Source organism: Penicillium chermesinum (assembly GCF_028974085.1).
Source record: "Penicillium chermesinum strain IBT 19713 chromosome Unknown utg000008l:1.0-1752722.0:1.0-1753981.0, whole genome shotgun sequence".
Classification (NCBI taxonomy): domain Eukaryota; kingdom Fungi; phylum Ascomycota; class Eurotiomycetes; order Eurotiales; family Aspergillaceae; genus Penicillium; species Penicillium chermesinum.
The window spans coordinates 860,392-872,750 of record NW_026695318.1 but is presented as its reverse complement, the minus strand read 5'-3'; the positions used below and the strand labels follow the sequence as shown (position 1 = coordinate 872,750).

Below are 12,359 nucleotides of genomic sequence, written 5' to 3'. Positions count from 1 at the left end.
TCTGAAAAGCCCACCACCGTAGTAGATCTACTCCACATCATGCTAGCACTATTACTGCGAATTACGAATGCTCGTCGACACTCTACTACTAGTAGAAGGTTATTACCACATCAATAACACTAAATAACGAAACCTTTAGACTAGGTGTTAAGAAAATAGCTTCAAGCTCTCAAATATTGTTACAAAAATCTGATTTGAGTTGGGTAATCTATTAGTCAAAGACAAGGGCGCCCTAATAAGACAGCGACAGAGTAGTATACATGGGCCAGGAGCCCGCTCCAAGATATATTCAATGGATTGTGCCTCGTGGCTACCATGAGAGCGTACGTGATATACCAAAGGTGAAGGAAGAATCCATAAATAAGAATGCGAAGCATCCCTTGAGGATAGCGTTGCTTCAGCATAACAGGGCTACCAGTGGTAAACCCATCAGAATGGCGAGCCCCATGGATCGGTAAATGGGTCCTATGGCCTGGGTATGAAACAGATTTGCAAGTGTCCAAGGTTCCAAACCCACTTCAACGTTGAGACTTCGGCGACCACGACTCCGGCTGCCAGGCCTCTCCTGGACCTCTGGCGTCAGCTTTTAACCACGGGTTCTCTTCTTTCTTGGGTGTCGGTTCGGCACTGCGAGTCCGGGCTGCGGGGGCAGATGGCATATTCTCCACCTTGCTGACATTTGCTGCGCTATCATGGGCTATATTCGATTGGTTCTGGCTTGCAGCGTCTATCGTCGGGTTCGATTGCTGTGCCTTGGGTTGGTCGAGGAAAGACGGTTTACTGGCCCATCGTTCATCGGCCAAGCGGGCCAGTTCCTTCATCTGGACCTGGCGGACAATATCTTGCTGTTGTTCCGCGACGCTAGGGGGTGTTTCGCGGACATATCGGAGCCATTGGTGCCATTGTGCTATGAGGTTAAGCGGCAAAGGTCAGCAGCTGTGGACTCGTGGAGTGAGAGAGCACTTATGCGCAGGTTTGAACTCACGAGAAACTTTCACATCCGAATAGTGGGTCTTGGGGTGAAACTTGACAATGCGCCTCCATCGGCCCGCGTTGAGGGCATCCTTGAACTCCCAAAAGGTGTTTCCGGACAGATCCTGGCCTGCACTGGCGAGTTAGCGACAGCCATCTCAGGCGCAGGCAGAACATCGGAATGCCACAAACTCACCGACCAGACGAGACTTGCGCCATGGAAGGCGCAAAGACTTCCACTTGAACCAGAGACTGTTGACCATTGTGTGGGGAAGCAGTTCAAGAAGATCGTGGAGTAAGAAAACGGTGGATGCGGCAAAAAAAGAGGAGAAACGTCATCGGGTCCGCCGCGCAATAAACACAGCCCCGAGTACCCCGAGAGGGCCGCATTCCATTCTATTTTCTCCCTCTCTCGATTCTCTCACTCTTTGAAAGTTGGCTCGTCTTGGACCTTTGGCCTTTGTCACTGCCTTTTATCTGCTGATTTCCACTTCATACCCCCTCGCTACCCAACCTTTTACGCGCGGCCCATCAGGCACACTCCGACAAGGGATATCCCTACAAAAAGGGGCGGCGACTCCACTACTCAACTAAGCAGATTGGCTCAATCGCAGGGACTATTTGACCTGGAGAGTCCATAATACAAAATCATCATGGCGTCGGTGACTTCGCTAGACAAGGACCTGCGCAATATGCGCTTGTCCCGCTATACCCCGCAGGCAGCCGCAGAGGTACGCGATTGGATTGAAGAGGCCTTGCATGAGAAGCTGCCCTCGGGAGACTTACTAGAGGGCTTGAAGGATGGCGTGGCTCTGTGCAAGTGAGTATATTCCTGCAGGATCAAAAATTGCCCTGCCATATATGCAGTTAGAATCTGAACTGATCCCTATCTCTACCCAGGCTAGTCAACATGACCGTATCGCCCGGAGTGAAGTTTAAGCAGTCCGCAATGCCATTCGTCCAGATGGAAAACATCTCACACTTCCTGCGCGCCTGCCAAACTGCTCCTATCAGCCTTCCTCCGCACGATGTCTTCCTTACCGTTGACCTCTACGAAGCGAAGGATCCCGCCCAAGTCCTGCAGTGCCTGGCTGCATTTAGTCGCAGAGCGAATGCGCTTCAGCCCGGAAAGTTCCCACGCACCGTCGGACCGCAAAGTAAGCGCGGAGTCTTGAGTCCTAGTGCCACGGGATCCTCGAGCCAAGGATCTTATACGCGCGGGGGTCGTGCCGCGAGCAATGCCAGCGATGCCGCTCCGGGTCGGCCCGTGAGTCCAACCAAATCGTCTGGAGGGTATAGCTCATGGAGTAGGAGAGACGATGAAGCATCTACCGCGCCGGCTTGGAACATCCACCAATATGGCTACATGGGCGGGGCTAGTCAAGGGAACCAGGGAATTGCGTTTGGCGCTCGGCGACAAATCACTTCCGCATCTCCAACCGTTCCAAGCCTCGCTGAGAAGGAGAAGCGCAGGCGCGAAGAAGAGGAGCTGGCTCGTCAGCAGGAAGCAGAGAGGGAGCAAGCTGAGCGCATTCGCCAACGAGAGATAGAAGAGCAGGAGGCCAAAGCCAAAGCAGAAGAGGAGCGGCGCTGGGAAGAAGAGACCAATCGTTTACGGGAGAAGGAGCGGCTGGAGATGGAGGCTGAGAAGAAGCGATGGGACGACGAGAAGCGACACTGGGATGAAGAGGAGCAACGGCGACTCGCCGAGGAGAAGGAGGCTGAAGAGCGTCTTGAGAGAGAGCGGGAACGCCGTCGCGAGGCCAATGATTCTCGCCTGAATGGGCAATTCCTTAGCCAATATCAAGCTGGCCAAGCTTCCGCAAATGGCGGGTCTCCTGATGAAACGCCCGAAAGCCGTCGGATCAAAGAGCTCGAGCGGGAGTTGGAGCAAGCCAAAGCGCGTGAGCGCGAATATGAGGCTGGCCGCCGAAACTCTCACCAAGAAGGTGTCAAGTCTTCGGCACAGCCTCGACAGCGTCCCATTCCTGTTCCACCTAAGCCCAGTTACGACCTGTCGTCTCTCGAGCAAGAGCGTCGCATGCTCCGTGGAGAATGGCAAAGAAACCAAGAAGCTCCCCCGGCCCCTGAACGTGCGGAGGAATTTGAAGAAGAAGGTCCACCTCCGCCTCCACGTCCTCTTCCCCAGCCTGTGGCAGGTAAGCAACCTGTCATTCCTCCTAGAAATCTTCCAACCCCACCCACCGTCGCCTCCCGCCCTCTGCCAGACCCGGTAGCGTACAATGCAAACCGCACTGATCGCTTCCTGCATTCCAACCCTGCACCAACAGTCTCGGTCCCGAGGACACACCGCCCACAAGACTATAGCACTACCTCAGAAGTCGACGCAGAGAACAGCCGGCGTGAGGCCTCACAGCAGAAAACCCGTGCCGGTGGCTGGGCCTCCAAGTCTCTCCTCGAGCGTGAAATGGAGCGCGAGCGCGAGCGCCAGCGCGAATGGGAAGAAAACCAGAAGCAAACGCAAGCCGCAGCGCGCGACACCACTCTTGGCTCGGGCCCCGGCCAATCCTGGGATATCCATCAGTATGGCTACATGGGCGGTGATAATCAGAACCGCGGCGGTGTTGGCCTTGGCGTTGGAGGTGCTCGACGCCAGATCATTGGCCCTCGTCCTCCTCCATAAGTGTATTCTGGCCGGCATTTTTTCGCTATCCAGCAGGAGTGTTCTGCTGGACTAGGCACTGTTCACTTTTCTTGGGTCTCATTTGGTCTTATTCTTGCTATATGTCTAGGCTGTAGCTCTATTGGTCTTATTCCCCTGTTCTTTGCGACGGCGATCCGGATGGTTGTTCCCGGTCTATTTACTTCTTCTCCCCCGGCTTGTTTACTATATCTTCTCCAAGTTTGAATTTCCAACCCTGTTCTTGGTCCAGCATTGACCGCGTATGCCAAGCTAGTATTTTCGAGCTCAAGTTCGCAATCAAAGTAGCTTGAAAGTTCAATCAAATGGTCTGTAAAATCTTCTAGTACTAGAAAGAGTACTAGTATGCACCCATATTGTCATTATATTCTATATATCCATAAGAGATGTGAGAGGAAAGATGAAAAGCCACGCCAAGTCACACATAATTCATGAGAATCGTCACCATGAAGAGAACCGGTCTTCAAAACGTCGTCCCTGTAGCATTATCCTGCGGCACCAAGTCCATCAAGTAGACCAGTCTCTCTGCACTCTCTATTAAACACACCAATTCAAACGAGTCACTACCACTACTCTTTTTATCGTTCTTTCGACCACGGCGGCTTCCACCGTCCAGCTGCTCACTCCGGCGCTGGATACCACTTTCCAACGCTTTCTTGAACGTGGGCGTGATAACGAGCATTCCGTCGTCCGCTAGCAGGATAATAAGAGCCTCAAGCAAAATAGAAATCTTGGCGTTGTCAGCCACGGTAGACGAAGCCGCTGCATATGGGAGTAAACAATCCTCTAGCTTGGCCTGTGTCATGTAATCCTCGTCCGATCGAGGCGCGGCGCTCTCTTGCAGGCGGGCTATCAGGAGTTCGCACAGGGTAGTTTGGCCTGCGTCACTGAGCTCAGGCGTAACGAAGGGGCTGACAATAGCTTGGAAGACGGGAAGGGGAAGCGGGCGTATGTGTTCCACGAAAAGATGGAATAGATTATACACGGGCTCAAAATCGCCTGGCAGGAAGGAGGCGGCCTGGGCCAGGAATTGGAGAAGCCGCTTGCGCAATCCAATAGCATGGATTCCACCCATAGACGACACGCCGGTACCGTGAGAGCTCTGCCCTGCATCGGCGGTCTTGACAGGCTGTGCGCCTGCTGGGTCGGGAGCACTCCGTGTTCCTCGTCTTGTCCGCTTCGACCGTCGAGCATTTCCATTTGGGGCAGCCGACTGAGGAGTCGAAGCAACGGAGGGTAAGCCATCAAGGCCAGGGAAGTCATTATTGTCGCCATCAGTCTCATCCTCCAAGTAGTCGCCATATTCTTCCTGGTCAATGTTCACCTCGCGAACCCGTTTCTTGACCGACTCAGTCTTGTCATTCGTCCCTAGGGCCTTCAATTCCGTGCTGAACACTTGTCCAAATTCATTGACTGAGGTAGAACTGCCATCCGCGAAAATTGCCCTTGTAATCCTGCGCAATCGCCCCGATGACGCTCCAGATGTCATGTACTGGTACAGGAGACTCTCGCGAAGAACCGTGCGGTCCCCGCGCTCCTTTACTCGGGACCTTCTATGGTCTGACTCAGTCTCCGATTGTTCCGTGCCCTCCTCTGCTTCGAGCGCTGCTACTCTGTCGTTCCAGTCGTCTTCGATAACGTCGCACATGAACGAAAGCCAAATCTGCCATCGCTCCCATCTCTCCGGATGATTCACCGAGCAATTGAAAGCCCACCCCACGGCATGCCAGAAGTCCTGTGCACGTGTCCAGAGTGAATTAGAGGTGCTTAAATCGATCTGCAATCCCTTGACATGCTCGCTCTCGGTCGAAGCAGAGTTGTTCTCCGCATTCTGCCGACGGCCGGACCTTGACGACGCAAGTGTGAAGCTAAACGCCTCACCTAGCCCAGCTTCCTGGGGCCTCACAAGCGTAATGAGAAGACGGAGTAACCTCAGCGCAGCACCGGCAGCCTCTTTCTCCTCGGCGGATTTAGCCCGAGTCGTAGTAGACGGGTGGACGAGGAGGGTGACAGCAAGAGAAAGATGCTGCGGTCGTGGGAGAAGCGCATGTTTCGAGGCATACGTCCCTGACGAGAGTGTGTTGAAGAGGAGGGTCAAGGCTTGGGTATCTAGAATCTGTTAGTTCGAATTGCGGGGCAGGAGTCGGGGAGAATAGTCCCGCACATAGCTTTTCCTCGAAGAAAATCCCTGTATGCTGGGCCAATTCGAAGGGCAGGGGTATAGGCGTTCGGTACGCCTGACCTGCTGGGGGGCCCATGGCCGTCGTCTGTCCCTCGCGGTAAAGTGACATCGTTGCTGTCTCGCGTCTTGACGCGCTCTTATCGATAACGATTAGTCAGGCTTTGGGTGAGGAAGGTGTACAAATCTGGGGAGAGTCAAGACTCGGAGTCAAGAGAGCGGACGACAGTGTGTAGGATGCTGGAGTCGTCGTCAAAGTATAACTAGGTAGTGGTGAGAACATTGAGCTGATCTGGTTGTGGCTATTTGTGTTGCGTTTTCGCCCGCTGTTGGCGCTTTCAAGTTTATACTTCCATGAAACTTGCACTACCGACGCCAACTTGATAAGAAGTTTGACGCAGCTTCGATTCGAAGGTTGATACTTACCACCTTTGAATATCGTACACGTCTCCAACTCTCAGCTGTACGATACGGGACTTCTTTGCTCCTATCACACTTCCATATTGATGGATTCTGGGCGGTAAGCCAAAGACCTCAAGGCAATATGATATGCGATCGTTGCCCCTATGCTAGAACAGAACAAGGGAGAGGAGCGTGGCGATCGAAAAGTCTTTGTCAAATATCTCATTCAGATGTAGCATCGGAAAAAAGCCATAATAATCAAACCGCTTCAAATCGAAATTGTCTAAGTATAGAACAAAGATATAAATCGTTCCCCAGATATGGGCACGTCTCGGCTCTACAAGAGATAAAAAGAAATGAAGAGAAGCGCGCCGAGTAAGAACAGAGGATAATCAGCAATCGAACAATGGCCAATCCCAACCGCAGCCTTTTCATGAGAGCAGGCGGCCGCACCATCTGACGCTAAACCCCCTTAATCCTTGATCCCCGCACGGTCCGAGCTAAACAGATGACTTGCATTGCTTGGCTTTTTCAGACCCAGTTTAATCCAGCTACGCACAAGAAGAGCAGGACCGACGCACCGAGCGTGTGGATTGAATAAACACGTGGTATAAGAGATATGCAGGGCTCTAAAACAGAAAACATCTAGACAAAGGACAGGCTGGAGCTAAAGGCCGGGGGCCACGGGCTGCATCTCCATATTTGCCAAGGGAAAGGACGGAAACCTGGAGAAGCTGACAAGCCACTGACGGATTCAAAAAAATAAAATAGATTCCGTGGGTCAACACGCAATGCGAGGAACTCTTTTCGCGGAAATAGCAAGGGACAGGATTCGATTCGAGAGGTTTGAAGGAGACGGTGTGTGAAAGGCCGAAGGCTGACAGACGCCAATGTAGCGAGACTAGAAGATAAACGGCAAAAAAAATACTATGGCTCATCCGGTAAGTCGGAGAAGAGGCCTATTCGCAACCGATGCGACTGGAGAACAGGTTAGTGGATGCCGGTTGAAACGGGGCAGGAGAGCAAAATAGCAAGAGCCTGAATGGCCGAACAGCTCCTCGACAGAACTTACAAATGGCAGCTTCGGAACGACCACTCCCAACGTAGCCAGGAAGTTGATGGTGAAGTAGGTGAGGTCGTAGTGGGTATAGTGGGTGCTCAGGAGGAAGAGCATGATAGGCACGGAGAGCAGGAACTTCTTCGCCGGGGTATATTGATCACCATTGTCGATCTGCTCCCACATATTGAGGTTATCGTAGGCGCCGCCGTTGAATTCAAATGGGATGCCCCGCACCCAGTGGAACATGAGAAACGAGCCAAACATGTAGCTGATATTGGTAAGAGTCCATGAGGTCTCTTGCGATACACCGGGGATGATGTCAAATAAAATTTTCAGCGCCGCGATGAGGACGAAATGGATTGTCCAGGCTCCTATTGTCGTGTCAGAACATGCTCGTTAGCCTCACAGCCTCATGTAAGGCGGTTCCCCCGAAGAGGCCGCAAAATTTAACTGCCCCCACGGTGTCTCATCCGGGCTGGACCGGTGAGGAAGGGAGCGCCAATTCGACTTACCCTTTGCGTTGACCCAGTTGGCATTGAGATTCGGGAGAGCTGCCTGGTCGCTTGTGTGCTCGATGGATTCGGGGGGTTCTTGGTAAATGATGCTGGAGGAGCGCCTGCGACGGCCCTGCTTCGGGGTGTGGGGGGAAAGCCGCTGTGGTCCGTCCATCTCGGCAGAGAAAGAGATGGTGCGAGAAACCAACAGGGAGGATTTGGTGTTGGAAGCCAGCTTGGATGATGGCCGAGGGGGGGGTTGTTGGGGTTCAAGGTTCCAAAAGGAGCGTGGGGATGGAAGTGGCACACGCGGCCCAGAACTAGAGAAAGGCGGGCCTATTGGTCACGGGGCTGCTCCAGACGGTTCGCGTTCGCAAGGCGTTGGGAGTAGCTGGACAGACCGTCTCGATGCAGGAGATCGCCGAAAGCTCAATGAGAAACTAAGCCCAAGTGGTTGGCTCCAAGCACGTGCAAGCTCCAGCAATCCGTGTCTTTTTTTGTACTGTGTACTTTTGGGGACGAGATCGCCCCAGATGGGATCGACCCCTTTTGCGGTCCCTCATTTCCGCGCTGGAATTCTTTATTCTGATTTTATTTACAAGTCCTGGCTGATAAGTCTACCTATGCCCCATATACACTATAAACTCGAAAAGAAGAATAATAATATAGTTGTTATGTGCCACTGTTCGCTCCTGCTATCTCTGTTTTGCCGCCACAACCCGTAATGAAGTTGACTCATACTAGTGGTTTCCCCCAACGATTACTGCCACAGAAGAACACAGAACAATAGAAGCACCCAATCAAAATTGCGCCTTGTTCTGCACAGGCGACGAATATTGAAATGTCACCGGCCCACCGCCTAAGCCTCCCCAAGTTACTGGAAGCCCCGAACCAAACCTGCACCAGCGGTCCCACGCGCCTACCGTAAAATTTCCGTCGGCAATCGAGGTTTCACGCGATTTTCTCATCCAGATCATTTTGCTTGCGCTGCTGGCTTCGCCTCCCATTCCCAGCATGGCCAACACCGAGGATGATGCTGACTCGCGAACAGCATTGATCAACGCGCCACGATCTCGGTCCTATCCCAACTCCGCCCGAGACTCCGGCGACAATGAGGATCGCCCCGCAAAGAGGCGACGGCGGAACCGTTCCCGCGCAAACAGCGATGTGACCGACTTTGTTCCCCGTGGCGGTGCGTTTAGTGCTGATACTCTCGCGGTAGACCCCGATGAAACTTCCAGTTCAGGATCTAGCTCGAGCGACGAGTCTGACAGCGACGCGGAGATGGGCAAGCGCCAGGTCGTAGCCAACCCTCATGCTGGGAGCGCGCCAGTCATCAATTGGAACTCGGGAAGAAAGGCCGCAGTACGCACAACTTTGGGAAAACGCAAGACTCCGGCCGGAAGGCAGTCGGGGCCAAAGGAACCTCAGGAAAAGGAGCGACCGGACAAGAAGGCCAAGCAAGACGAGTCCCAGTTTAAGGATGTGAATACATTCTGGCGGGCTGGCAGTGCTTCTGCCTCCGATGAAGCGAGCGACATAGTCAATGGCAAAGAGGACAGTGACAGCCGTTCAGAAGGAGAAGTGTCAGACGATGAATCAATCAACATTGAGTCAGACTCGTCAGGGTCTCTGGACTCTGAAGAAGACGACTCAATGCTGTTGAACATCGGCACAAAGGATGGAGCTGGTAGCGACGACTACGATCCCGCGGAAATGGAGGTTGGGAATGGGACAGTAAATGGCGCCAACGGTCAAACACCCGAGACAGCGTCTTCCGCTACATCCAATCCTAGGCGGTCCCAGTCTAAAGAAGCTGCTTTCCAACAGTTTGCCAAGAAATACCCAACCGCACCAGTGACCCTGGCTGACCTGGACGAAGAAGAATTGCAGATTCAAGTGCAGTACATCTACTGGGACCGAGACAGTGACGGTATTGATATGCAACTCCCCGTGGGCTGTACCGAATGTCTTCAACATGGCCATCTGACTGATGTTTGCCCCGCCAGAGAGGTACGTGGATTAACCCGAAAGAGCCGCCGAGTTGGCCTCATGAACTAATCAATGTTTATTTAACAGTGTGATCATTGCGGTGCCTGGAATCAACATCCAAACTATCGATGTCCCACTTGGTTGCGATGCCAGAGGTGTCGAGAAAAAGGCCACGATGAAAAAGATTGCACTTCAAAATTGAAGGGCTCTGTGACTGAGGTACCTTGTGATCTATGTGGCTGGCCGCATCTCGAGTCCCAGTGTGAGAGCATCTGGACGTTCCCAACGCGAGCCCTTATTCCAGCCCCAACGGAGATCCACGTCTCGATCTCATGTGCCCATTGTCTCAGTCAAGCCCATCTCATTGGTGATTGCCCTAACCTTAAGCCCTTTCAAACATCATTGACGCTGAAGGGCATCGACCCCTCGATCAAAATTGTTGATCTGAACAAGGCCCCAAGGAAGCGCCCGGAACCAATAGACTACAGCAGAGATGGAAACCCACACAGGCCGAAGGCGCAGACACTCTCCTCCAGTGAAGATAATTTACCACGTAAGGGCCGACAACCACCAGCTGCACGTGGTGCTCGGGGTGCCCGCGGTGGGGGTCGTGGCACTATCCGTTTCGGAGACAGCTTCACTGTCCGGAATGGCTCTGGACCTGACAATTCTCGGAGCTCTGGGCGCGGCAAGGGAAAGCCACCTCCGTTTGCCCCCAGTGCCTCTCGTCCTCCACCACCTTCTCGAGGTGGCGGCCGTGGAAAAGGGCGTGGGAAGCCTGGTCGCCGAGGAAAATAGGAGGATAGCACAGGCCAGTGCTTAACGTATGTACGAGCATTGTTCAAGATACCTTTGTCAAACATTTACGCCACACTCTAAAACTGGTAGCCGTATCTTATCGTGGTCTGGAAGATGACGCCGCCATAGATTTGAATATTTCAGGTGTGCCCAGGCCCAGTGCCTTTGAGAAATCTTGATAGTACAGTATAGTCTCCAACTGGAGAACAACAGAACATGGCATGGGGTTATGTCTGATCTTCGACGCTTCCATTCATCATTTCTGGGCAACAAATCCCCGCTCGAGGATATCGATTAGTTCGTCAAGTCGGCTGATACATACATCAGTATGGGCGTGCTCTTTGAGATGCATATTGCGTTCGTTGAGAAGAAGCACAGTCGCCGCGCCAGCAGCATGCCCAGACGTCATGTCATCAATGCTATCACCGACCTAATGAAGTTAGATCGGCTCGAAGTATGACGATATGGAGATAGTCACCATAATGAGATTTTCAGCACGATTCGTCAGACCCCATTCCTGCGCGATATGCAGAATGCCCGCTGGATCCGGCTTGGGAATCACGTTGGGAGTATCTCGTGTAATTATAGGGAGGAAGACATGTGTTGGCAAATGATTCTGGATGAGATATTGCACCGGTGCTCTGGTACGGCGTTAGGATATGGCCTTCAACGTGTGGTGTTTTCCCGCGGGAATTCACGGAAATTACTAGATGAGCGCTATCATGCTTGGTATCAAAAGATAGCCGGAGACATACTCGAAATTTCGCGTGCAGAGAGCCCTCCGCAGGCCCCGTGATTGCAAGTAGTCCATCAGCCGTGTCAATCCGGGCTGCGGCTCCTGCTCGACCATGGCGCGGCGCTCTACAGCCCGCACCTTTTCCGTGGCCACGGCGCGCTCTGTATCGCTGGGGAGACTCCGTATATGATGCAAGATGTCAGTCTTGCTATCGATTCCGAGGGCATCCCTGTGATGCGTCAGGAATCCATAAGCGCGTACGAATCTGGGAAGTGAAGCCAGACGTCTTGGAAGATGAAAGCTTCTGACATACTTACCTCATCTCCTTGAACATATGATGTTGCGGTAAGCTACTTCATGTTAGCAGTGCTTGGAAAGTAGATGAGACGAATGAGACGAATGAGTCAGACCGGTCATGCACTCCAGGTCACTTGTGCGCAGTCCTCGAGACTCTTGAGATGGATACAAGATCCAAAAAGATATCGCCGACAACCGATAAAAGCGACCAAATGGCATGAGGTACAACCGATGCTGAGCATTCCGCTGCCCAGAGAGGCAACGAGGGGATGGAGCCATAGCCTCACCATAGGGTCCCATCTACATCAAATACGATGCCCTTCAAGAGCGGTGCATCTGACTGCTGGCCGGGATCAAGCGGGGCAAACCGGCGCGGGCGAGAGGAAGCCATTGAGAAGAGCGACTGTACAGCACTGGCAGCTCGCGGGGTTGTCATGGCATGAAGTGGGGGGGAGAAGCGGGCCCGGACTAGCCATTTGATATGCGCCGCCGCCAACGACCCGTTCTATAGAGTATGCAGGTTCAATTGATCAGCGATGAAGATTTCCCACCTGTACTAGTACCCTTCAATCACCCATATCACACTACTAAAATGCACACTGCTGCAAACTGAACTCTTGCAACCTCGTCTTATCTCAGGTGTTCTTCCCTTCTGGCCAACGCTCGTTCGCTCCTTCCGAGTCTATAGAACAGGCCATCCAGTTAACCCGTGTTATCCTCAGGCTGCGATGCCTTTTCCAATCCTAGACCTCAGCCCCTACATATGT

At 52.9% G+C, this 12,359-nt stretch overlaps 6 protein-coding genes across 6 annotated transcripts; 2 read left to right on the top strand and 4 right to left on the bottom strand.

Moving 5' to 3' along the window:
- Positions 1-518: 518 nt before the first annotated feature.
- N7468_010118 (uncharacterized protein) lies at positions 519-1,235 on the bottom strand (the record flags this gene model as incomplete). Its single annotated transcript, XM_058479413.1, has 3 exons — positions 519-907; positions 986-1,102; positions 1,169-1,235. 3 exons carry the CDS (start codon positions 1,233-1,235, stop codon positions 519-521), a joined length of 573 nt encoding a protein of 190 aa, XP_058325981.1.
- Positions 1,236-1,625: 390 nt separating this feature from the next.
- N7468_010117 (calponin homology domain protein) lies at positions 1,626-3,616 on the top strand (the record flags this gene model as incomplete). Its single annotated transcript, XM_058479412.1, has 2 exons — positions 1,626-1,792; positions 1,873-3,616. 2 exons carry the CDS (start codon positions 1,626-1,628, stop codon positions 3,614-3,616), a joined length of 1,911 nt encoding a protein of 636 aa, XP_058325980.1.
- A 481-nt stretch (positions 3,617-4,097) lies between these two features.
- N7468_010116 (uncharacterized protein) lies at positions 4,098-5,925 on the bottom strand (the record flags this gene model as incomplete). Its single annotated transcript, XM_058479411.1, has 2 exons — positions 4,098-5,743; positions 5,799-5,925. The coding sequence occupies 2 exons, from the start codon at positions 5,923-5,925 to the stop codon at positions 4,098-4,100; spliced, it is 1,773 nt and encodes a 590-aa protein (XP_058325979.1).
- A 1,217-nt stretch (positions 5,926-7,142) lies between these two features.
- N7468_010115 (ORMDL family protein) lies at positions 7,143-7,944 on the bottom strand (the record flags this gene model as incomplete). The annotated part of the gene is made up of 3 exons (XM_058479410.1): positions 7,143-7,193; positions 7,288-7,646; positions 7,788-7,944. 3 exons carry the CDS (start codon positions 7,942-7,944, stop codon positions 7,143-7,145), a joined length of 567 nt encoding a protein of 188 aa, XP_058325978.1.
- Positions 7,945-8,783: 839 nt separating this feature from the next.
- On the top strand, positions 8,784-10,559 carry N7468_010114 (zinc knuckle domain protein; the record flags this gene model as incomplete). The annotated part of the gene is made up of 2 exons (XM_058479409.1): positions 8,784-9,782; positions 9,849-10,559. 2 exons carry the CDS (start codon positions 8,784-8,786, stop codon positions 10,557-10,559), a joined length of 1,710 nt encoding a protein of 569 aa, XP_058325977.1.
- Positions 10,560-10,815: 256 nt separating this feature from the next.
- Positions 10,816-12,028, bottom strand: N7468_010113 (putative haloacid dehalogenase-like hydrolase; the record flags this gene model as incomplete). Its single annotated transcript, XM_058479408.1, has 5 exons — positions 10,816-10,989; positions 11,038-11,200; positions 11,315-11,524; positions 11,613-11,645; positions 11,880-12,028. The coding sequence occupies 5 exons, from the start codon at positions 12,026-12,028 to the stop codon at positions 10,816-10,818; spliced, it is 729 nt and encodes a 242-aa protein (XP_058325976.1).
- Positions 12,029-12,359: the final 331 nt, after the last annotated feature.